At 39.4% G+C, this 24,053-nt stretch overlaps 1 protein-coding gene across 1 annotated transcript in view; it reads left to right on the top strand.

Moving 5' to 3' along the window:
* mindy3 (MINDY lysine 48 deubiquitinase 3) overlaps positions 1–24,053 on the top strand; it is a 68,605-nt gene that overhangs the window by 15,432 nt on the left and 29,120 nt on the right. The window contains exons 5-9 of the mRNA XM_048607881.1: positions 3,480–3,531; positions 6,563–6,677; positions 7,027–7,100; positions 9,526–9,605; positions 23,783–23,853. Of these exons, the coding sequence (XP_048463838.1) occupies positions 3,480–3,531; positions 6,563–6,677; positions 7,027–7,100; positions 9,526–9,605; positions 23,783–23,853 (392 nt within the window). The remainder of the gene's footprint in view (positions 1–3,479; positions 3,532–6,562; positions 6,678–7,026; positions 7,101–9,525; positions 9,606–23,782; positions 23,854–24,053) is intronic.

The raw sequence follows: 24,053 nt of genomic DNA, 5'->3' as shown, positions 1-24,053 counted from the left end.
GGGGGAGGGGGAGGGGAGATCTTGAAGCTTGTGAAATCCACATTGATACCATTGGGCTTTCGCAAGCTTCAAAATCTCCCCTCCCCCTACCGCATCCCAAAACCAGTCCAGCTCGTCCCCACCTCCCTAACCTGTTCTCCCTCCCACCTATCCCCTCCTCCCACCTCAAGCCGCACCCCCATCTCCTACCTACTAACCTCATCCCGCCCCCTTGACCTGTCCGTCCTCCCTGGACTGACCTATCCCCTCCCTAACTCCCCACCTACACTCACCTTTACTGGCTCCATCCCCGCCTCTTCGACCTGTTTGGTTCCCCTCCACCTATCCTCTCCTCTATCCATCTTCTATCCGCCTCCCCCTCTCTCCCTATTTATTTCAGAACCCCCTTCCCCTCCTCCTTTTCTGATGAAGGGTCTAGGCCTGAAGCGTCAGCCTTTCTGCTCCTATGATGCTGCTTGGCCTGCTGTGTTCGTCCAGCTCTGCACCTTGTTATTTCAGGTTGGAACCCTTCTTCAGAAATGGGGGAGGGGGAAGGGAGCTCAGAAATAAATAGAGAGGAGGGTAGGGGTGGGGCTGGGGAAGGTAGGTGGGATGGTGATAGGTGAGTGCACCTATCCGCTCTGTCTATCTGATCTCCCAGCTAACTGCTCTTCCCACCTCACTGACCAATCCCCACCACTTCCTACCTTTGTTCTCTCACCACGTGTGACAACAACCCAGGGTCAGGCACATGCCCCAATGCCTGTGTCATTGTGATAAATTTGAAGAAGCATCTTGAAAGAGGGTAGAGTTGGAGAGGAAATTCTAGAGCTTGTGGCCCTTGATAGCTGGTCAATGATGGAATGATCAAAATTGTGGATGCACAAAAGGTCTAATGTACATGAGTGAAGGTGGATTGTGGGGCTGGATGAAATTAGAGATGAGCATGAGTGAGGTCTTGAAGGTGCCTGAGGTTAAGGACATGTATTTTAAAACTGAAGTGTTGCCTGACCAGGTGGTGACAGCACAACTTGCAAGGATGGAATTTCGAATGACCTCATTTTGTTGAGGGTCTGATGGGCAGGCCCAGTGAGGAATATATTGGAATAGTTTTCAGTGTTTAACTGGTTATACTTATGCCGATAAGAAGGTTCTAAGGGCAGAACCAGCTGAATGCTATTAGAAGATACTATGATCAACAATGTCAAGGACTGCAGATAGGTCAAGAAGGATGAGACATAGGTCACTGAGACATAGGATGTCATTTGTGAATTTTGAGTTCTTATGTCATGATAGAGAAGAAACCTAATTGGAGGGATTCAACCATCGAATATTGAGAAAGGTGAGCATTGATTTGGGAAGCAGCTTTTTCAAATCCTTTAAATAGGAAAGAGCGTTCACAGGTGACGTATTCAAATTTGGGGAATTGAGGAGCCTGTCCACTCTTGTTAAATAGAAGCGCAACAGCAAATTTGAAGAGGACAGGAACAGTACCCGATGAAATGGCACTGTTAACGATATCAGTTAATATTGGGGGCTGTAAGGGCATTATAGTTGATCAGCAATTTAATGGGAATAAGTTAGACGAACAGGAGGTGAGTCATATACATAGGCTGAGCTGAGAAGGCATGAAGGGAGTTGAGAGAAAGATACTGGAGAAAGGTGCAATTATAAGGTTAGGGTAGGGTGAAATTTGAGAATGTTTAGTGTGATAGGTTAGTGGAAGGAAGGGACCCAGTAGAGGCAGCTGATCAGATTGTTTAGGGCTTGGTGATCAAGTTAATGAGCTGCTTGCCCATGTCAAGTGAGAGTAGAAGAATGAGGTGCTTTAAGTAAATGGAAGCAGTACAGAAAAACAGCTTGGTGTACCTTTCTTGCATTTCAGGATGATCCTGGAATCATAAACTGTTTTGGCAAATGATCCAGAATGTATTGCTTTGTGATCCAACAAACCTGTTCGATTCATCTGCCATCTTTATTGTTTTCTGTTGTTAACTGTTCAGTGTCATTTTGCACAGGACCATTGCTCACTTTGACATTTTTTTAAAACAGCCATGGAAACTTTTAACTCTTTATATTTCTAGCTAGCTTTCTCTGGTACTTAACTTTTCACCATCTTTTTTGCTGTTTCTTGTATACCATCTCCTCATCTGACCTGCCACATACCTCTCCATAATTATATTCTTACTTTTGATACTGTCTTTAACTTTTACAGTTGACCACAGCTGGTGGGTCTTCCCCATGGAAATTTTCTTACTCATTGGGTGTATCTATTCTGTATATTCCTACCCCTAAATCTGATTTGCCAGTTCACTTTTTTGCCAGCTCTGCTTTCATGTCATCTGTTCTGAAGGCACTAATGTGTGAATTTTGTGTGAAGAAGTTCTGCACCTTAGCTTCAAGCCTGTCATTCATGCATAAATGGGTTTCTCTACAGATATTACTGTTCCTCCCACCCAAATTCATATCTGAAAATCAAAATTCACACCTGTGAAGACTGAGCAGGCTTTTGTGACCCCATTCCTATTTTATATTTGTAAGAAATAACTCTGGCTTTTTGATCGTTTAAAGGTTTTTGCCTGGGGAGGTGATGGGCATACCCTCTGCTGTGCGGAGGATAGAGACCATACTTTGGTTTTGTTTCTACTGTGATGCACCAATGAATGTTGGTATGAATTGCTGACCTTTTCAGCTGTGATCCCTTCAGCTAAATGTCTTCCCTCCCAAAAGATTGTGCATTTTGTGATTAGGTATTTCAGTTTGGAACAATTTTGATGCATACAGGCTACAGAACCTACTTGCCAGAATGGACATATTTAATACTGCCCTAATAATCTATCCCTTTGACCAAAGTTTTGATCAGCTAATATGTCCATGAGTGTCTGAGCATCATACTTTTTGTTTAAAATGGCTTTTGTAAAATGGCTTGGGCTGTCAGGATGTTAAAATTGTTAAATTTAGTATGAAGTTGTTGACATTTAAGTCAAGCTTAGTTCTGATGTACTGATTAAGTTTTTATATTGCCCAGATTATTAGTGTTATACTGTTAGACGTGATGATTCTAATCTCTGATAAACTTTGCACCCAATACCGACACATCACTTTAATACACAATATTAAATTTAAAGTATCCTTGTGTATTAATTTAAATGTGAGTGATACCTATTCTGCTTAATAATTAGTTACTTTGAATGAATGTAGGTTTGTGCATATTTTTTAAAAGTTGAAAGTATTTTTGTAATCCTGTCAATTTTTTTGTAGCTGTCAACAACAGTATTAGATTTAGAGCTTGGTTGAAATAATCGTGTGATGGCTTAAATGCCGAGCTAGTGCCATAAGTGTTTATTAATACTTTTGTTAAATTAAATAAATTATAAACAGCTGATTATTAATGTCTGTTAACCTTTAATACTAAATGCTTTGTAATAGAGCTTTGCAACATATAATCTTTTGTTTTATTGCTGTTTGTGGTGCTGAAAAGTATCTGGTTTTATGTATAGCTGCCTTGGCTGCAGAGGAGCTTGGCTCTGAGAGATTTCATGCACTGATTCAGTAAGTAATTCACTGCTACTAGGAAACTTTTTCATATGATAAAATAATTATTCATGTACCGCCTGATATTTTTTTTTCTTAAATCAGTGTTCTCCCCTCCTTATGAAGCTGTTGGCTCTGTGCTGGAACATGGTTCTAATATCTTGTGCTAATAACCTTGTGTGACCCTTGACTTGGTGTTGCCTGCTACTCATGTCCAAATACTTGCATTTCCAGCAGAGGTAACTGCGTTGCCATATGCAGTATGGACTCTGTTCCTATCCCGGAGCCACTAAACCCAATTCTAACACCACTCTGTTGCCGCCCAGATTGTGATCTAGTAAATGGGCATAGCCTATGAAAATTTATGTCTGTGAACTTGCTTGTCTGTATGGACAAAATTTTTATTGATTTGTCCCTGTTCAGACAAACCTTCCATCTGGTTAATAACCTTTTGTGTAACTTAATTTACTTTGTCTTGCAAAAATAGATGTTGGGGAAGGTTTAAAATGTAGTCATCTTGGAATGTATTCATTTATTTTTTGTAAAGTTGTTTCAAAATTATATTGACTCTTTAATTTATTTTACTAAGCTAAAAAAATTTGAAACTATTTCACATTTGTATAACTAGTTCAGAATTTGCATTAAAATATGAATTTTGGAATTTGTCCTTGAAACTGATGACTTTTTAAATAAATTCAAGTTTCTAGTTAATAGTTGAAATGATGATTTAAGATTTCACAGCTGAACACATTTGCTATGACAAACAAACTAGAAGCACTGCTGACTAACACAATCTTTATGGGCAACTTATACTTTTAACCACAAAACAAAGCAGTCCTAGAACTACCGAAAATGCCATCACAGATTTACTCTAATACCGACCCAGTCAACATTAGTTCTCCCAGAACCAATCCAAACCACCCAACTTTTCTTCTTCCCATCTGGAAACTTTAAATTTAAGAAGTTCTTTCAAGGCATTTGTTTTCCTGGAGTCTCCTCACTTGAGTTAAAGCATATGAATCTTCAAGCCTTGTTTAACTCTCAAATTGGATGCTTTTACTCTGAAAATGAGCTCTCACCTGCCTTACTTGTTAAGGGAAACAGTGAGGGTTGGGAAGAATTGTTGCAAACAGTTAACTTTAAATGCCAGCGGTGATCGGTGAGGAAAATTTAACATGAGGGGTTAAATGGGGAAATCTTTCCAATTTTATCATGAAAGCTATGTCCAGGTTGAAATATTTTAAGTATTGTTTGAGATGCTCTGAAACCTTTTGAATCAACGTTGAGTGGAGTCTTCATAAAGTCTAGAAAAGTAATTTAAGTCTTGATATTTGGGAAGAGAGAGGAAAGGGTCATTAGCTCCAGTTTTTTATTTGAGGAAACTTGCAAAATGCCACCTTGATTGTGCTTGTGCTTTTGCTTTTGTTTTATGGTTACCTGTGTATCTACGTTGTTTTCGATGGGAATGTTTTGCTTCTGTGCATCTTAGCTAAATGGATGTGCTTGTATTTGCATAAGCTTTTAATGTGCATTATAAAAGGTATATTAAAATTAACACAAGTTAAATGAAACTAGCTGAGACTCTTGTTTATGCAAGAAATACAATCTTTTGTATGCTTTTAAAAATTCTACACATTCTGTTTTGGGTTGTTCATCTACATTCTGACTGCTTTAGGCGATTATTAATTATCCAGAGTGGGCCTGGATTTCAGAATTTTTTTTTTGTCAGCTTTTTATAAAGTGTCTTGAAACAAGCAGTAATATATACAAGACCTTATAATAAATCAAATAAGTCAAATGGCAGCAATTTGGAGCACTTGGCAACTTGAAATGTTTCTGGAGTTTGGCTTGTAAGTAAAGTCTGGAATATCTGGGCCTTTTTTCTTAAAGGCAGCTATTAATGGACCAGAATTAATATGCAAACAGAAGTACAATTCACCCTTTTAAATAACCTGTCTTCAGCACAGCTGTTGGGTTGATGTCCCACTGTATTGATGTAAAGAATACTCCAGGGAAGGCTGAAAAATTATTTATCCAACTTGTTTCCAGTTAGCATTTTCCCAGTAACTTTACCAACTTTCTTGATCTTAAATTCACTTGTATCTCTGCTATAGTTAAGCTGCTATCTTTCTAAATTCTGAAGGCCAAAAGTTTTCATCCCATCTTTAATGCTAGTTCAGTGCTATAGGAAAGGAAGGTCTTGTGTTCATGTTCTCTCTCCATTACTCATTTTAATTAAATTTTAAAAAATCTGCTGGGAGCATATTGTTTAGAAATGACGCGTGTTAATTTAGATCATTGCTCAGGACTCTTAACATTTAACAGGAAAATGTTATGGCAGTATTGATCTACAGGGAGCCACCTTCAGAATTGTAAAAAAAAAAAAAAATGCTTTTTTAACATGTAACTTACAGCCTTGCAAATGTTTTTAAAGGCTTCTCTGGTGTGTTTACGAGCATTTCCAATTTATGTGATAAGTACCTAGCACTGAATGAATTTTAAGCAATTTATCATAATATAGCATTATTTCAACTTATTTCTGACCATTCCAGAGTTATTTTAAAAATAAATGTTCCTTTACGATCTACTAATTTGAAATTAAGAATTCAAGACTAGAATTAGAATGAATAACAAAGAATTTAACTCCCAAATTATATTGCAGATTTATGCTCTCGGTTGCCTTACTTGATTTTGCTTCCATCACTTGGTTTTTAGATCTTCAATTTTGTCTAAACTAGCTTCTTTTCTTCACCTGTTGTTTAGCCTTCTCATACCCTTAAGTTTTTCTCATGCAGCTGTAAGAACTTTGAGTTGTAATAATTTCAAGCATTCAAAATTATTCATGGTGAAAACCGTGTGCTTTGATATTCAATTTCTTTTAAAGCCTGTAACAAGATTAGTGAATATAAACTCGAGATAGCCAGTGACCTGTGCATCTGCTTGTTCATAGTATTTAAGCCTCATTACTGAAAATAATAACTTCTGTACTATGAATTTTAAGTAGAACTTAAATTTTAAGTTTTTGAATAGTCTTTGAACCATTTTTCAGAAAACGTACATATGCAACTCTAACTGAACTGAGAGAGGCAATTTTGGAACAGTATTCAACTTGGAAGAATCGATTTGGAGTCCTGCTTTTTCTCTATTCTGTAATTTTAACAAAGGTTGGTTTGCTGCAGTTCCTCACTTTATATTAAGCAAAGGCCAGGTGAACTAGTTTAAATTATTCCATGGCAAATTTTGCATGTAATGGATGATTATTTGATAAAATGTCACCTTGTATTTGAACTAAGTGTAAACTAGTTATTAACTTATTTTCAAACTTGTATATTTTTAAGTAATTGATTGAGACTGGCAGTATTTGTTGCCTTAGTTTATTATGATTGCTGTTGGAAGATTGTCAATTCATTTACAAGCAATGAGTGGGTTAGTTTTGGCACTAAATCTTTGTTTTCCAATTTACAAATGTATTGCTTTATTTTCTAAGTTGAATTACATTCTTTTTTCTTCTAGGGCATTGCAAATATTAGAAATGAAATTGAAGATGCAGCTGAACCTCTAATTGATCCTGTATATGGTCATGGAAGGTAGTTTCTCATCCGTTTTGCACAAATGCCAATTTTTAATGTATTGTAAAATTAGTGAAGTATTTTCTTGACTAAGGTAGCTTTGACTATCCTGTAGAAGTAGCCAGGAGTGACACAAGTGTTATCAAGAGTAGGCACTGTTTTTTGTGTATTCCATCCCATCCCATCCCATCCCGTTAGGTGGTGGTCAGTTTAGGAAGTGTCTGGGAAAACAGTCGAGGCAGTAATCTGATATTTGTAAGGAAAAATTATTGCAGCATCTTCTCCGGCCCATAACTTGCTTTGTGCCTGTGCACTGCCCTGACATCAATCCATGCATTCACTATCTCACCAGATCTTCCTTGTACCTCTGCTGTCTGACTGTTGATCTGCTGTGCTGCTTTTTATTCTGAGCGACAGTGGCAGGGCTACATTTTTTTTGTCCTTAATCTGTCATGCGAAGGTATTAATGGACACCTCCTTAAACCACTGCTATGTTTGTGGTGTTGGCATAATTAGATTAGGAAGGTAATTGCAAGCAATTGTTTCTGACCCATTGAAGGTATAGCAGTGTATCTCCAGGTTAGGGTATTGAATGACTATGAAGAGAACTTGTTGATGGTATTCTCATAATATAGCTGTTCTGTGTAGGTAATATGTTTTGTAAGTACAGGCATGCCTGTACTAAAGGGGATAGGTATGAAATCCACTGGTGGGTTTGTCGATTTAGCAAATTGCCCCGTTTAGAGGGTGTCAAGCTCCATGAAGCTTGTGTGACATAGATGTTGCATGCCACTTAAGTAACAGGCGATGACCCATTTCCAACAAAACAGAATCTGTTGCCCCTTGACATTCAATGGCATCACCATAGCTAAATCCTCCACTATTGACATCCTAGAGATTTCCACTAACTAGGAAGTTGAACTAGACAAGATTCATATATACTGTGTCTTCAAATGCAGTCAGAGACTAGAATTCTGTAGCGACCTTCCCAAAGCCTGTCTGCCATTTTCAAGGTACAAGTCAGGAGTATAGTGGAATGCTGTCTACTTGCCTGGATGAGTGCAACTCCAGCAACACTCAAGAAGATTGACATCATCCAGGACAAAGCAGCCTGCTTAATTGGCACTCCATTGCCAGCCTTCTACTCCTTTCATCACTGATTCGCAGCAGCAGCAGCAGTGTGTACCATTTATAATATGCACTACAATGACTCACCAAGGCACCTCCAATAGCACATTGAGCACCAGCAGCCTTTGCCATCTACAAGAGCAGCAGATAAATGGGAGTACCACCACCTTCAAGTTCCCCTCCAAGCCACACACCATCCTGACTTAGAACTGCATTACTATTCCTTCACTGCTGAGTCTAAATCCTGGAGCTCTGTTCCTTACAGCACCAGGGGTATCCCTACACCCCAAGGACTGCAGAGGTTTGAGGGCAGTTCGCCACCATCTTCTCCAGGAAAATTAGGGATCTGTGATAAATGCTGGCTTAGCAAACAACTCCCAAATCCAATGAGCAGATTGTTAAGAAAGCACCAATAACCAAGTTATTGGAGAACAAACATTGATGGCACTGTTGACTGGTCATTTTGCTAATAAATGGAAGATGGCTGATGGGGTGACCAGCTAAATTTGTTTGTAGGTCTGTGAATGCTGCCGTATTCTTTTACTTTTTTTTTAGACATTCTTGAATATTTGCTTAATGAAGATTGGAATGACATTTTGGGGTGCTCTTTGGACACCCATCTACAGCTACGTATTTGTATTATGGTTTGTCATCGCCAATGCATATCCTGGCATTTTGCATTTTTAAGGAATGGGAGGATGTTTTTGCTTTTTAATCTTGGGTTCATCACAGAATATCAGATTTGTTATGGCAGACCAGGAACTCATTTGGCCCATTCCGCCTGTATCAGCACTATTGCCTAGTGTCAGTCTTCTGCCTTTTATACCATATCCTTGCATTCTGCTTCTATCCAAATAACCATCCAATGCCAGGTAATCAGAAATTATTTAGAAAGGGCTTAACTGCCAAGCCCATTGGTTTAATTTCCTCAACTACATAGGTTATGCGTTTATAAATTCACTTAGGCTGGTCAGAGTACTCCAAAAGAAATTGAGAAATTGTTTGATTCTGCTTAAATTTAATGAAATCTATATTTCATCAAGAGCATCCACCTTTTATTTTCTTGCACATTTTGATCCTGTAATAATTAAGCCCAAGTTGAAATTTTCATATTTAAAAGAGAGTACATTTAGCACGTACTATAGTAAAGAAAGAAACATGTACAATGTATAGCTTCCAAACTACCCCTATCATTTTTTTGCGAGTTTGGGTAGGAGTAGGCAGTGATGAAACAGTAGTACTAGCATTGTTTGCTTCCCTGTCTTATTTATCCACTTTCTTTTGGAATCTTGAATTTTTTTTTTGTCTTTTTCAGCCAAAGCCTGATCAATTTACTGTTGACTGGATATGCAGTTCTGAATGTATGGGATGGTGACAGAGAGTGTTCTGGAATGAGTAAGTTTCGTGTATTTGTAAAATGTGTATTCATTCAGAAGTTTTTTTTCATAGAACGACTTAAAACTCAGTTAGCAGTCAACTCTAATCTGTTCTACGTATTTGTTTTGCCTGCTATTTACTTAATTGTTTTTGTTTAGACAGTGAATTCCAATTGTGATAGGCTGAAACAGCTTGGATATATTTCTGAGCTGTCATTATCACATTGAGTTAGCGTACACAGTTTATGTTTAAGTACTGTGGTTGTTTGTTTCTGATTTAATTCCCTTACCAATCTAGGACCAACATCAACATACATCAAAGTAAATGCAAGTGAAAGAACTGTATCTTGCATTTTAGAATTGCCTTCAATGCAAAGAGCATCCAAATCTACTTCAAATCAAAAGAGTGGAGAAAACGGAGTGAACAGGGAAGGTATAGAATGGAGAAAGGGGTGATTTGGGGGTAGGGTGGGGAGTTAGATAACTAAATGTTTGTTCAGAGATTGGATTTTTTAGAAAACTAGAGGCTTGGGGAAATCATGAGGGTGAGAGGTTTAGGCTAGAATTCCAGTGGAGAATAGGTGGCTGAAGGCTTTGTTACTATATTATCACCACAGCAGATTATATCTATCATTGTGTGTTTAGAGCTCCTTATTCAGAATACTTCTATTATGCTTCTACAGTTTATTAAACAGCAATGAGCTTGAAGAATATTCTAATTGGCTACTTGTTTTTTCCTCTGTTGGGGAGGGGTGGGGGCAGGCGGAATGTATCATTCAAAGCAAACTCTAGAAATCTTTATGATGGGATTTTGCAAATATTTGAGAAATTTTCACATGACTAATGCTTGAAAGACGCATGCTTCAAGATTTAAAAACCAGGACCTGGATAAGAAATGTGAAGCAAGCAACAGGTGTAATATTGTTGAAATCCTTTTTAATTTTCTAATTTATATCCACTATCTGGTTTCAAAATCTTATTTTTTAACAAAAAAAATGCTGTATTGTCAAATGTCTTGAGTCAGTCTCAAAATTTGTTGGACAAAAGATATGTGGATCACTTTAAAGGATTTTATAGAATATATAAGCACCCTCCAGTGTTTCAGGCACATCTGATTGACCAGCAGCTTGGTAATCCTTGACACTACAATCGCTAGTGATACCCAGCACTGGAATGACAAGCAGTCGGCAAATTCGAAATTCCTGAGTCCGGGACAGTGTCTTAGCCAGAAGTTTGGGGGAGGCCCAGGAGAGTTAGAGAGAAGGTAGAGAGCAAGTGTGGACAGTTTGAGTGTGATGAAAGGGGCTGCCTAAGGATTATTCTTGAAGAAATTCCTCCTCCTCTTCATTCTTAAGATTCGTCCCTTAAGTCTGAGTCTGAGACTGTGCCTTCGCGTCCTAGTCTTTCCCACCAGTAGAAACATTTCTCCACGTCCACTCTATCCAGGCCTTTCAGTATTCTAAGTTTCAATCTGATTCTCCCCCACCTGCCTCTTCTACACTCCATTGAGTACAGACCGAGAGTCCTCAACTGCTCCTTGTATGACAAGCCCCTCAGCCCTGGGATCATGCTTGTGAACCTCCTCCAAGGCCAGCACTTCCTTCCTTGCTTATAGATGGGGCCCAAAACTGCTCACAGTATACCAAATGCAGTCTTACCAGAGTCTACAGCCCAGTGCATTTATGCTGTTGTATTCTCGCCCACTTGAAATGAATGTTGAAATTGCATTTGCCTTCCTAACTGCCAATTGAGCCTGCACGTTAACTTTAAGAGAGTCTAAAACTAGGACTCTGAAGTCCCGTTGTGCTTCAGATTTCTAGTCTTTCCCCATTTAGAAAAATGTCTATGCCTCTTCTTCCTACCGAGTGCACAACCTAACACCTTCCCACGTATGTTCCATCTACCAGTTCTTTGCCCATTCTCCTAGCCTGTGCAAACTCTTCTGCAGCCACCCCACTTCCTCAACACTTCCTGTCCCTCCACCTATCTTTGTGTCATCTGTAAACTGAGTAATAATGCCCTCCGTTCCTTGGTCCAGATTGTTAATGTATAACCTGAATAGTTGTGGTCCAAACACGGACGCCTAAAGAACTCTACCAGTCACTGACTGCTATCCTGAAAAAGACCCCTTTTATGTCCACTGCTATCTGCCATTAAGCTAATCCCCTATCTATGCCAATTCCTTGCTTATAACACCAGGGGTTCTTATTTAGCAGCCTTCAGTATGGCACCTTGTCAGAGTCCTTCCAAAAATCAAATTAGATCATGTCTACTGGCTCTCCTTTGTCTGACTTGCTTGTTATCTCTTCAAAGGATTCTAACAGATTTGTCGGGCATGACCTCCCTTTGACGAAACCGTGCTGCCTTGTCCTATCTTACCATACATTTCCAAAAATTCCCAGGTCTTTTCTGCTCCTTCACACCTTTTAGAATAGTATCTTTTCATATTTTCTCTCCATGTTCTTTGTATAAATGCACATCACTACGCAATTCTCCACACTGAACCTTATCTATCCATCCACTCCACAATGTCAGTGCTCTTTTGAAAATCTCTGTTTCCAAATCTCCCAAATTTTGTGTTTTCTACAAAAATTTGAAACTGTGTCCTGCACCCCAAGTTTTAGATAATTTATAATCCAGAAAGGCTAGGGTCCCTCTACCCATGTTTCTCCCGAGGTCCGTGCACAGCAGCAGCTTCCGGAACCAGAAGCCTGAGGAGAATGTTGCCCAATACTGATCTCTGGGGAGCTCCACTACAAACCTCCTTCCAGCTCCAAAAATACCCTTCTGTCATTAGTGTCTGTGTCAAATTCTAGACAAGTTTAGTATTCACATTGCCCCTGTCCATTGAATTGTCATAAAAGTCCCTTTTATTTCATGACTTGTGCCACTTGGTAGAGAAAACTATTTAACCTCCATTGTCTGTGTTAAAGTCTGAACCAACTCATTGATATACATCAGCTACAGCGTGGGGATACCTGCAGAGTCTTTGCCCACTTTGTACAGGGTTTGCAGCCACACTTGATCTGTTCACTTCCACGTGCAAGAAATTTGGTCTTTTCCTTGAATGTTGACCTGACATAATTCTTGGTCAATCTGGTGAATCAAATATTCTGCCACCAAGAGACTCTTGAGGATGTTGCAAACTTTTCTCTTTGACAGCCATCTCTCTTAAAAGGCACTCGTTGATTAAATGGTCCAACACCTGATTAGCTGTTAGGTCAAGTTTGGAGGCAAACTATAGCAACATATTTGACAAAGGCCACTACAAGTCAACAATGTTCTGCTCTACAGAGCAGTTTTCCTCATTGCATTACTGTACTGTACTGAGACTTGAACAGTGTATCATCCAAAAACTGGAGAAATTCTATCAATAATGCTGCATCCTCCAAAATAATTGCAAGAACTGTTGAATAAATGCAAGAATGATTGAAGTTTGCAACCAGTTTGGGAGAAGATTGGACCTGTGACTGGTATTTTAAACCATCAGCCAGTTACCTTTTGGGCCTGTCTTAGGGAAGATGTTCAAATTGATCATCAAAGAAATTCTAGCTGTGCACTTAAGAAAAACTCAAGGTAATTAAGAAAAGACAGCATAGTTTCATTAAAGGAAAATCATTCAGTGAATTATTGGAATGCTTTGAAGGATAAACGTGCACTATGGATGAAATGGGAGTCTGCAGACATACAGCCCTTGGATTTCCAGAAGGCGTTTGATAAGGTGCCACATCAATGGTTATTATGGAAAGTAAAAGCTTAAGCATAGGGGCTAGCATATTAGCCTGAATCGAAGATTGACTGCTAGATGTCCAAATATACATAAATGATTCTTTATCTGATTGGGCAGAATGTGACCAATGAAGTCCCACAGGAATCTGCGGGGCCTCAACTTTTTATAATTTACATCAATGACTTGGATGAAGTGAGCGGAGGCATGCTAGTTAAATTCAAAGATGGCACCGAAGTAAATAGGAAGGTTTGTGAAGAAGACGTGAGGCCGCAGGATGCTATAGATAGATTGAGTGAGTGGGCAAAGACCTGGCAGATGGAGTATTGCGTGGGCAAATGTTGAGTTGCTCATTTGACAGGAGGAATGAAAAAAACAGATTACTGAAAGGGTAAATGACTACAGGATTCTGGGCTGCACATGGCTTTGGGTGGCTTGGGTGCATGAGTCTCAAATAGTGTGCAAGTACAACACATAATCAAGAAGGTTAATGGAAAGCTGTCCTTTTATTTTCCCCAAGAGGCATTGAATGTAAAAATAAGAATGTTACGTTTTTGATATAAAGGCATTGGAGAGACCACAACTTGAATACTGAGTTCAGCTTTGGTCTCTTTATTTAAGTAAGGATCTCACTACATTGGAGGCTGTTCAGAGGTTTGCTTCATTGATGCCTTAAATGAGCAAGTTGTCTTGGGAAAGATTGGACAGGTTGATCTTGTTTCCATGAGAGTTTAGAAGAGTGAGAGGTGACTTGGTTGAAGTGTATCAGATCCTGAATGGTCTTGACAAGTTGGAAGTAAAAAGGATATTTCCTCTTGTGGATGAATTCAGAACATTGTTTGAAAATTAGGGTTGCTCTTCCAGAACGGAGATGAGAAGAATTTTTTTTTGAGGATTGTGAGACTTTGAAACTCTTACTCAAGGTTATGGAGGCTGGCTCATTAAATATTTTTGAAGTATATTCTTATAAAGCAGACGAATCAAAGGTAGATCGGGGGTTAGATGGGAATGTGGAATTCGAACACAAACACATTGGCCACACATTATTAAGTGGTAGAGCAGACTCAAGGGGCCAAATGGTCTATCTGTCCCTGTTTTCATAAGTTTAGAGGAGTTTCTTTTAAAATCAACTACACAAGAATTTAGCCAAGTGTCTTGCAAGATCAACTGGTTTTAGATGGCCACAAATTCCCTATGAGATCTTGTTTGTTCACTTCTCAGAAGGCCAACATTCCGGTGGGAATTTGTTATCGACACTCAAGTTTCCCCTGAAATGCGGTAGCATTGATCATAATGACTGTAAGCAAACTCCTCCCAGTCGTTCAAAACGGTGACTACTTGTTCATGTAACTCACTGCCTTGAGTTGCAGCACTTTAAATGATAAGGCAGCAGCAGAGAAGAAATGAAAAAACAGCAAATCCTGATTTCTGAATTCTGTTATTTTATGGGACATCTTGCCCCATGTACCCAGAGAACTATAAATCAAGATAGTTGTTTGTTCAGTGGCTTTGAATCAGAAACTCCCAACACTGAACTTTGGACCCCCCACAGTCCAAAGATGTCCAGGCTAGGTGGATTGGCCATGCTAAATTGCCCATAGTGTTCAGGGATGTATAGATTAGGGGGATGGGTCTGGGTGGGATGTTCTGAGGGTCAGTGTGGACTTGTTGGGCTGAAGAGCCTGTTTCCACACTGTAGGGATTCTATGCTTCTAACCTATGATGAATAGTTGTCCTTCCTGATGTGGAGGTGCTGGTGTTGGACTGGGATGGACAAGGTCAGAAATCATACCACTTCAGGTTATAGTTCAAAAGGTTTATTTGAAAACACAAGCCCTCGGAGGCACCGAAAGTTTGTGTTTTTAAATCAACCTATTAGACTATAATCTGGTGTTGTGATTTCTGACCTTGTCCTCCTCGAAGCAGTGGATAGCTAACAATAATTTGACCTCTAGATGGCACCAAAGATTTTTGCTTGTGATTCAACTACGATGTTTTTAATTCGAAGACAATATCTGACACTGCCTTTACTAGGCTAGTCCTTGAAAGCAGGAGATCATTGCAGATTTTGATTCCAAAAGGAAAGAGCGCTCGGTTTTCAATTGCTTGTCTTTCAAAAAAAAATCCTTGTATTTTATGATGCATTAAGATGATACTTAGAAGTTGTTATATTCTGCCATTTGTCTGCCTGTTTCTAAGCTGTTCAGTCAATGTTCTACCATTTAAAATCACAAACTTGCAATAACTGCCAAATTTCTAGTTTGCGGCAGTCAGTCAAGAAATAGTTTTGCAGTCCAAAGGCTGACTTGCCTTGTAACATGTCTCAAGCTTTCATGCGACTTATAATTAAATTAAAAATCTGGAAACATGATTATTCAAAAAATAATCAGAAGTGCAGATGAATCATGGAATTATAGCAAGTTTATGGCACTGAAAAATGCCACTTGATCCATCATGCTTGCACCTAATGAAAGATGAGGCAGCTGACCTAATCCCACTTCACAATGTTTGTCTGGTAACATGCATTTCCAAAGCCTTTTAGGTTACAGCTCTTGAAGCGCATATGCAGGCACTTTTTTTTGTTTTAAATGATTTGAGGGTTACTGCCTCACTACTCCAGGAGAGGGGTGCAGAATCTGACCACTGCCTGAAGGAGAAAAGTTTTACCTCATCCCCACTCTAATCTTATTACCAATCACTTTAAATCTGTGCCCCCGATCACTGACCTACCTGTCAAGATAAATAGGCCCTTCCAACCTACTTTTTCCAGTCCCACTCCTGAGGCCTTCCCTGTTTTTTTTTCCACAGTTCTTGCAATATCACAGTTGCAATGCAGCTAGGAATGCTGCAGTGAGTAACCCATCAGCTGACTCCCCAAAGTCTATCAAGCATCTACAAGGCACAAGTCCAGGAGTGTGATGGAACACTCCCCATTTGCCTGCATGGGTGTAGCTCCAACATCACTCGAAGTTTTACACTGTGCACAACAAAGCAATCACTTTATCGGCAGCACATCCACTCTCTCCATCACTGACACTGTAGCAGCCCTGTACTATCTACAAGATCCATTGCAGAAATTCGTAAAAGATCCTTAGACAGCACCTTCCAAACCGATGACTGCTACCATCTAGAAGCAAAGGGCAGCAGATAGATGGGAACACCACCACGTGCAGATTCCCCTCCAAACGACTCACTGTCCTTGACTTGGAAATAAATCACCATTCGTTCACGGTCGCTAGGTCAAAATCGTAGAATTCCCTCCCTAAGGGCAGTGTGGGTTTACAGTATATGGACTGCAGCAATTCGTCACCACCTTCTCAAAGACAACTAGAGACAGGCAATAAATGTTGGCCAGCCAACAATACCCACATCTCATGAGTGAATAAAAAGCACACATCCATTCTTTAATGAGGTGACCAGAACTGCACTAACTATTCAAGTTGTGGCCTAACTAATGACTAACACAGTCCCAGCATAGTATCCCTGCTGTTCTGTTTTGTAAAGTGGTTAATAATGTTAAGCGTTCTGTCTGCCTTGACCACTTTATTGACCTGCAGAGATCTGTGGACATTGACTTGAAAGTCCCCAACTTCCTCTGCACCTCAATATTCAACAGTACTTGTGTATTCCTTTATCTTGTTTGACCTCCCTAAATACATCACCACCTAATTCTCCTGTTTGAATTCCATTTGCTACTTTTCTGCCCAACTGACCAGTCTCCATCTATCCTCACTATCCGCCACATGTCAAGAATTTGCCAGCTACTTACTGACTTGTTCGTAACTTTTATATCCAGATCATTAATAGCACCACAAAAAGCAGGGGAACCTCATACTGATCCTTGCTGAATCCTACTGGAAATAGCTTTCTAGTCATAAACACACATGTTAACAATTACTGTTTGTTTCCTGCCATTAAACCAAATTTGTATTCAGCTTGCAACATTCTCCTGGATCCCGAGGGCTTTTTTAAAACCAGTCTGTCATATGGGACTTTATCAGAAGCCCTGCTAAAATCCATGTAGACCACATCAACTGCACTACCCTCATCAATCTACCTCCTCACTTCCTCAAACTATTCAATCAGGTTAGACTGGCAACAGTCTTTGGTAACAACCGATCCATGTTAACCATCCTTTATCCGTGCTTTTCTAAGTAACCACTTATCCTATATTTCAAATTGTTCTCACATTTGCCCACTATTGAAGTTCGACTGATAGGTCTATAATATTTGGTCTACAACCTTGCTCCCTTTTAAAGCAAAAATGCAACATCAGCAATCATTCAGCACCACCTCTGTAACTAATATAGATAGACTTTTCACTATTCTCACTGGCTTAACGTGCAGTACATTTCTTCATGTCTTGGTGATTTATCCATTTCAAGGTGCTAATCCCATTAATACTTCCTCTCTTCCTATGTTGATCATGCGAATATTTCACACTCCTCCTTAACTGCCATATTAGCATCAGTCTCTTTGTGCAGACAGATGCAAAATATACCTTGAACCACATAAACATCATCTGCCTTTATACACTTTTGTGGGCCTTACTGTTTTTCTTAATATATTGATAACACCTTTGCGATCACCTTGCTTCCAATATTCTTTAATGTCCTTTCTGTGACTTTGTATCTTCTGTTTTTTTGATTTCATCCCTCTACTTTCTATACTCCTTTTGGCTTTCTGTAGTATTGTTTTCTGTCAGACCTGAGCTTTCTTTTTTATGCCTTATTTTGACCTGTAAGCTTCCTGACATCTGGTGGGCTGTATATTTGGTAGCCTGATCCTTTGTTTACACTGAATCCCTGAATCTCCCCTTTGATTGCCTCTGACAATGCTGGCACTGATGCTTTTAAATAGTTGTGTCCAATCCCTTTTTACTAAATCACTTATTAAAATTAACCATGCCTGAATTTTAAGCCCTGGCTCTGTTCTGTCTTCAGTGCTTGCTCATAGCTGCTCCTTCCACATGCCCAGCTGCTTTTCCTGTAACCTGGAAAGTTGAGGTGATATTTCACTTCCCTCCTGAAGCCATGTTCTATAAGTTGATGGCTGTCACATTTCTGTCTGTGCTGTCAGCTCATCTGCTTTATTTGCTAAGCTCCTTGTGTTGAAATAAATACCCATGAACACTGCCAAATGCTTTTCTCTATACGTTTTTATTTCCTCTGCCTTTCAGAATCATTTACTAACTGTATGCCTTCAGTTTTCTTTCTTGATTTTTGGTGAAATTGAGTCTACTCTTGGCTTTTTATTTGCTTGTCAAACAGACTTCCCTGATGCAGCATAATGTTGCTGGATGCTGCTTATAGTGCTGCATATAATAACACTGACTGCAGAAAAGACTTATTTGAAACAAAACAAATATTTGAAAAACTAATGACTTCATACCAAACATCTGAGTTGAGTGAACCTTCTGTGTACAGCTTTTAAATGCTTAAATGAGACCAAAACTGTGTGCGCAACTCCAGATGTTATCTCACTTAAGACCCTGTGGAGCTACCTTTATCACCCAAGATTACAGCTCAAAGTAGGAACTCATGGTGTAAGGGGTAACATATTACTAACAGGTAAAAGATCAGCTAGCTGACAGGGAGTGCAGCGAAGGTTTACCAGGCTGATTCCAGGGATGGCAGGACTGACGTATGAGATTGACTAGGTTAGGATTGTTTTTGTTGGAGTTCGGACGAATGAGGGGGGGATCTCATAGAGACTTATAAAATTCCAAGAGGACCAGACAGATAGATGCAGGGAGGATGTTCCTGACGGTGAGTGTGTCCAGAACCAGGGGGTCACAGTTTGAGGATTTGGGGTAGACCATTTAGGATGGGGATGAGACATTTCTTCAGCCAAAGAGTGGTGAGCCTGTGGAATTCATTACCACAGGAAGTAGTTGATGCCAAAATATTAAATGTACACGAGCTGCCTAGATATAGCACCTGGGGCGAATAGGGTCAAAGGATATGGGGAGAAAACAGGATTAGGACACTGAGTTGGACAATCCCGCCATGAATGGCGGAGCAGGCTCGAAGGGCTGAATGGCCTCCTTCTATCTTCTGCGTTTGTATGTAACAGAAAGCAATAGTACTCATAAATGGGCCTGTTCATGATAGCCTGAATATGATGAATGGGGACCAGCTGGGATCTCTGCTGAGCTTCAACTCTTTACAATTTGTATCAACGATTTAGATGAGGGAGCAGGGGCATAGTAGCTAAATTTTCAGAATACCTTAAATTTGGGTAGGAATGTTCCTTGTGAATAGATCATAACAGTTGCAGACTGATAGATTGAATGACTGGGCAAAAATCTAGCAGCTGAGTTATGACTACAGACTTCCAAACTGCAGAGGGATCTCGTGAATCAGAAAAATGTCTAGGACTTATAGAATGCTATTCTTTATTGCAAGAGAAATTGAACTTTAAAAGCAACGAAGTTTGGTTTCAGATATTGGTTCAGTTACAGATTATCTCCCGAGGAAAGGTTAGACAAAGTGGTCTTGTTTTCACTGGAACAAAAACAGTGGAACTGTTCTGCGGAAGGGTCACCGGACCCGAAACATTAACTCTGTTTTTTCCTTTACGGACGCTGCAAGACCTGCTGGGCTTTTCCAGCAACTTCTGTTTTTGTTCCTGATTTACAGGATCCACAGTTCTTTCGGTTTTTGTTTTCACTGGAGTTTAGTAGAGTGACGGGTAATTTGATTGAGGTGTATAAGCTCCTGAATAGGTTTGACTAGGTTAGTGTTGAAAGGATGTTTCTCTTATGAGTTAGTCCAGAACTGGGGAGCACTGTTTTAAAATTAGGCGTCACCCTATTAGGACAGAGATGAGAATTTTTGAGTGTTGTGTGCATTTGGATCTATTGATTATTTTTAAGATGGAATAGATAGTCACACAGGACCTGGGGCGGCACAGTGGCTCAGTGGTTAGCACCGCAGCCTCACCCCGCCAGAGACCTGGCCTCGGGCGACTGTCCATGTGGAGTTTGAACGTTCTTGACATGTCTCCATGGGTTTCCCTCGTGCTCACTTCCTCCTACAGTCCAAAGATGTGTAGGGTTATGGAAATACAGTAGGGAGTGGGTCTGGGTGGGATGCTGTTTGGAGGGCCAGTGTGGACTCAATGGGCTGAATGGTCTGCTTCGGCACTGTAGGGATTCTGTGATTCTATAAGACAAGGCGATCAAAGGTTATTGAAGTAGATGGGAATGTGGAAATTAATGCAAAGAAATCCGCCATTAGCTTATTAAAAGCAGAGTAAATTTTAAGGGTCAAATGCCATTCTCCCAATTTGTATGTTTATTCAAGCACCAACATTCCACTTTTCATGTTCTGAGGGTCACCGGACCCGAAACGTTAATGGTTTTTCCCTTCACAGTTGCTGCCAGACCTGCTGAGCTTTTCCAGCAACTTTGTTTTTGTTCCTGATTTACAGCATCCACAGTTCTTTTCGGTTTATATTCCATTTTCCTTCCCTGTTTGCTGTACCTGTATATTAACATCTTGATTCATATACCAGGGCACCTTAATCCCTCTACTGTGGAATTTTTCAATTTATCCCTCCATTTTAAACAATAATACTTGTCCACTTTGGCAGGAGTCTAGACAAGTTCACATTTCCCACGTTAAACTCCATCTGCCAATTTTTTGCCCACTCACTTACCCTATCTATATCCCTTTTCAGACTCATGTCTTCTTGACAACTGAATTTCCTGGCGAACTTTTGAGTCTTCATCAAATTTAACTACCATACCATTCATGTAAGTCATTAATGTAGATGAATTGTTAAAGATACAGCTCTGTTTCCAGTAACGCTCCACTAGATAGCTAACTAATCCGTTACCCATGTCAATGCATTACCCCCACACCATGAGCACTTGTTTTGTGAAGTAACCTTTATTGAACACCATTTCAAGTCACGAGTGCATCACATCTACTTATTCAACTTTATTCATGTTGCTTGTTACTTTCTCAAATAACTAATAGCTAATCTAGCACTATTTCCTGTTCAACAACCACATTGACTCTGCCTAACTGCATTGTGCTTTTCTAAATGTCCTGTTATTACCTCTGTCATGAAGGTTTATGATATTATTATTATTTAGAAACTTGAGTTACAAGCATACAACTTAGAAGAAAGTGTAGACCACTCAGCCCTTCAAGTCTTGTCAGCCATTTAATAAGATCAGGGCTGACCAGATTTTAACATCTAGTCCAAATTCTTGTCTATCCTTAATAGTCTTTGTCTCCATTACTTATGAAGAAGCTATTTACCTCTACCATAAAAATATTCAAAGACCTTGCCTCCATTCCTTTTGAGGAAGAGAGTTCTGAACCCATTCAGCCTTCTGAGAGACAACATAAATGGGAGTGACTGTTTAATAATCTCCCATTTCCAGATTCTTTTACCAGACAGCAAAAGCCCTTTCCAAATCCTCCTCATAAAGTTCCCTCAGGATCGTGTGCGCTTTCATCAATTTCTAAAGTAGAGGTACCATGTATAACTTTAAATCTGCGTATTCTGTATTGTGTTTGATAAGGGGAGACATGGTTTTTGTTTTAGATGTTTTCAGACTGGTGAAGAGGTATCTGAAGTTTACATACATTTTTAATAAACGTTTTCAGCCTAGAGTAGAGCTTGAGATGAGCACTTCAGAGAATTAGGAGTCACAGGTTAGAAGAAAAAAGAACTTTTTATGCTTAGTGACCAGAGTCTAGTATCGCAGAAAGCTAGAACTATCCAAAAGAAGATCAGATGGGTCAAGGAATGGCAGATTGAGTTTAATCTAGACAAATGTGAGGTGCGATGTTTTGGTAGGGCAAATCAGAGCAGGTCTTATACACTTCATAGTAAGGATCTGGGGAGAGTTGCTGAACAAAGAGACCTTGGAGAGCAGGTTCATAGTTCCTTGAAAGTGGAGTCACAGGTAGACAAGGTAGTGAAGAAAGTGTTTAGTATACTTGCCATTATTGGTCAGTGCATTGAATACAGGAGTTGAGAGGTCATGTTCCGGCTGTAGAGGATATTAGTTAGACCACTTTTGGAATACGGTCCTAAATTCTAGTTCCCCTGTTATAGGAAGGATGTTGTGAAACTTGAAAGAGTTTACAAAAGATTTGCAAGGATGTTGCTGGGGTTGGAGGTCGAGGCTGAATAGGCTGGGGCTGAGGGGTGACCTTATAGAAGTTTATGAAGTCTTGAGGGGCAGGATAGGGTAAATAGTCAAGGTCTTTTCTCTAGGGTCAGGGAGTCCAAAACTAGAGGGCATAGGTTCAAGGTGGGAGGGAAGAAGATTTAAAAGGGACCTAAGAAACAACATTTTCTCACAGAGGGTGGTGCGTGTATGAATGAACTGCCAAAGGAAGTGGTGGAGGCTGGTATAATTACAACATTTTTAAAAGGTATCTGGATGGGTATATGAATAAGAACAGTTTAGAGGGATTTGGGCCAAATGCTAGCAAACAGTCTAGATTAGGATATCTGGTCACCATGGATGAGTTGGACCGAAGGATCTGTTTCCATGCTGTACATCTCTGACTCCAAGAGGCATTGTGTGCAGATTAAGTCCGACCAAAATGGTGGTTAGCTTAACTGTTTTCAAACATTCAAGCTGTTGGAAAAAATCCTGACTACAATAAAAGAAAATTATCCAGAAAAAGAGTCAACGATTCAGTGCCTATCGGTATTAGATAATGGAAGTTAAAGTGCTAAGCTGGTAAGAAGACTGGTCAGAGAACTGCTAGAAGCTGAGGATATGAGAAACCCATGTTTTCTCTGAAGGGCTTGAAAGTCAGAAAAGACCTCCAGACAGAAACCAACTGAATACCAAATATGAAAGTGGAGACAAAATGACCATTGATTGAGATTGAGTGTCTGTAAGATTGCTGTTGAGGGTAAAAATATTGAATCTTTATTCCTGATATTTGTAGTTAAGACTATTTCACCTATTTGTGTAATAAAGCTGTTTTGTAACTTGTTGAAATAGTTTTGTGAATGCATTCAGTGACTGACCACCATAGCAAACAAGTTGTGCAAATAAAACTTGTGATCTATCGTGCTAGATTTCAGTTTGAGATCTGACTTATCCAGTATTCCACCAGCTGAGATGATAATATTTCTTTGATATTACATTGTAGAATTTTCCCCATGTTGGATGTTCGGCTAACTGGCCTATAGCTTCCTGCATTCTGTTTCCTTGCATATTTGATGTTTTCCAAACTGTTAGAACCTTATACAAAGTGAGAGCAAGCTTCAGTAATTTGCTCTTTTAAACACATGGTTAGACTGTACTTCTAGTCTTAATCCCTTTCTAATACTCAAAACCATTTGGACTTTTTGACTTTTAATATTTTTATTTGAAATAGCAGTTTGAAAGTTGAATGTTATTTTTAGTTTGAGACATGTTTTTTCTTTAACCTCAGAAACTATTGTCTCTTAATTCTAAGTATTATACCTTTTTTTTATTTCAGAACTCCATGGAATAAGAAATCAATCTACTGTAGGTTTTCTGACATTAATGGAATCTTTACGCTATTGCAAGGTAAGCGCTTGGAACTTGCTAGATTGCAGTGCAGAAGTAATTTTGGCACAATTGCAAATTATTGCTATTTTTTTAAAGCAAACTTTTTTTAAGCACACAGCACTAATGAAACGCTGAAGAATTCCTTTGTTATATTCTGTCAGACCTGATCTAATAACTTTGTGGTGTCATCAGTAATTCTAATCTGGTATTTATTGCTT

Source organism: Rhincodon typus, chromosome 2 (assembly GCF_021869965.1).
Source record: "Rhincodon typus isolate 14 chromosome 2, sRhiTyp1.1, whole genome shotgun sequence".
NCBI classification, from domain to species: Eukaryota; Metazoa; Chordata; class Chondrichthyes; order Orectolobiformes; family Rhincodontidae; genus Rhincodon; species Rhincodon typus.
Note: the sequence above shows the minus strand (reverse complement) of the source record. Positions and strands in the feature narration are given on the sequence as shown.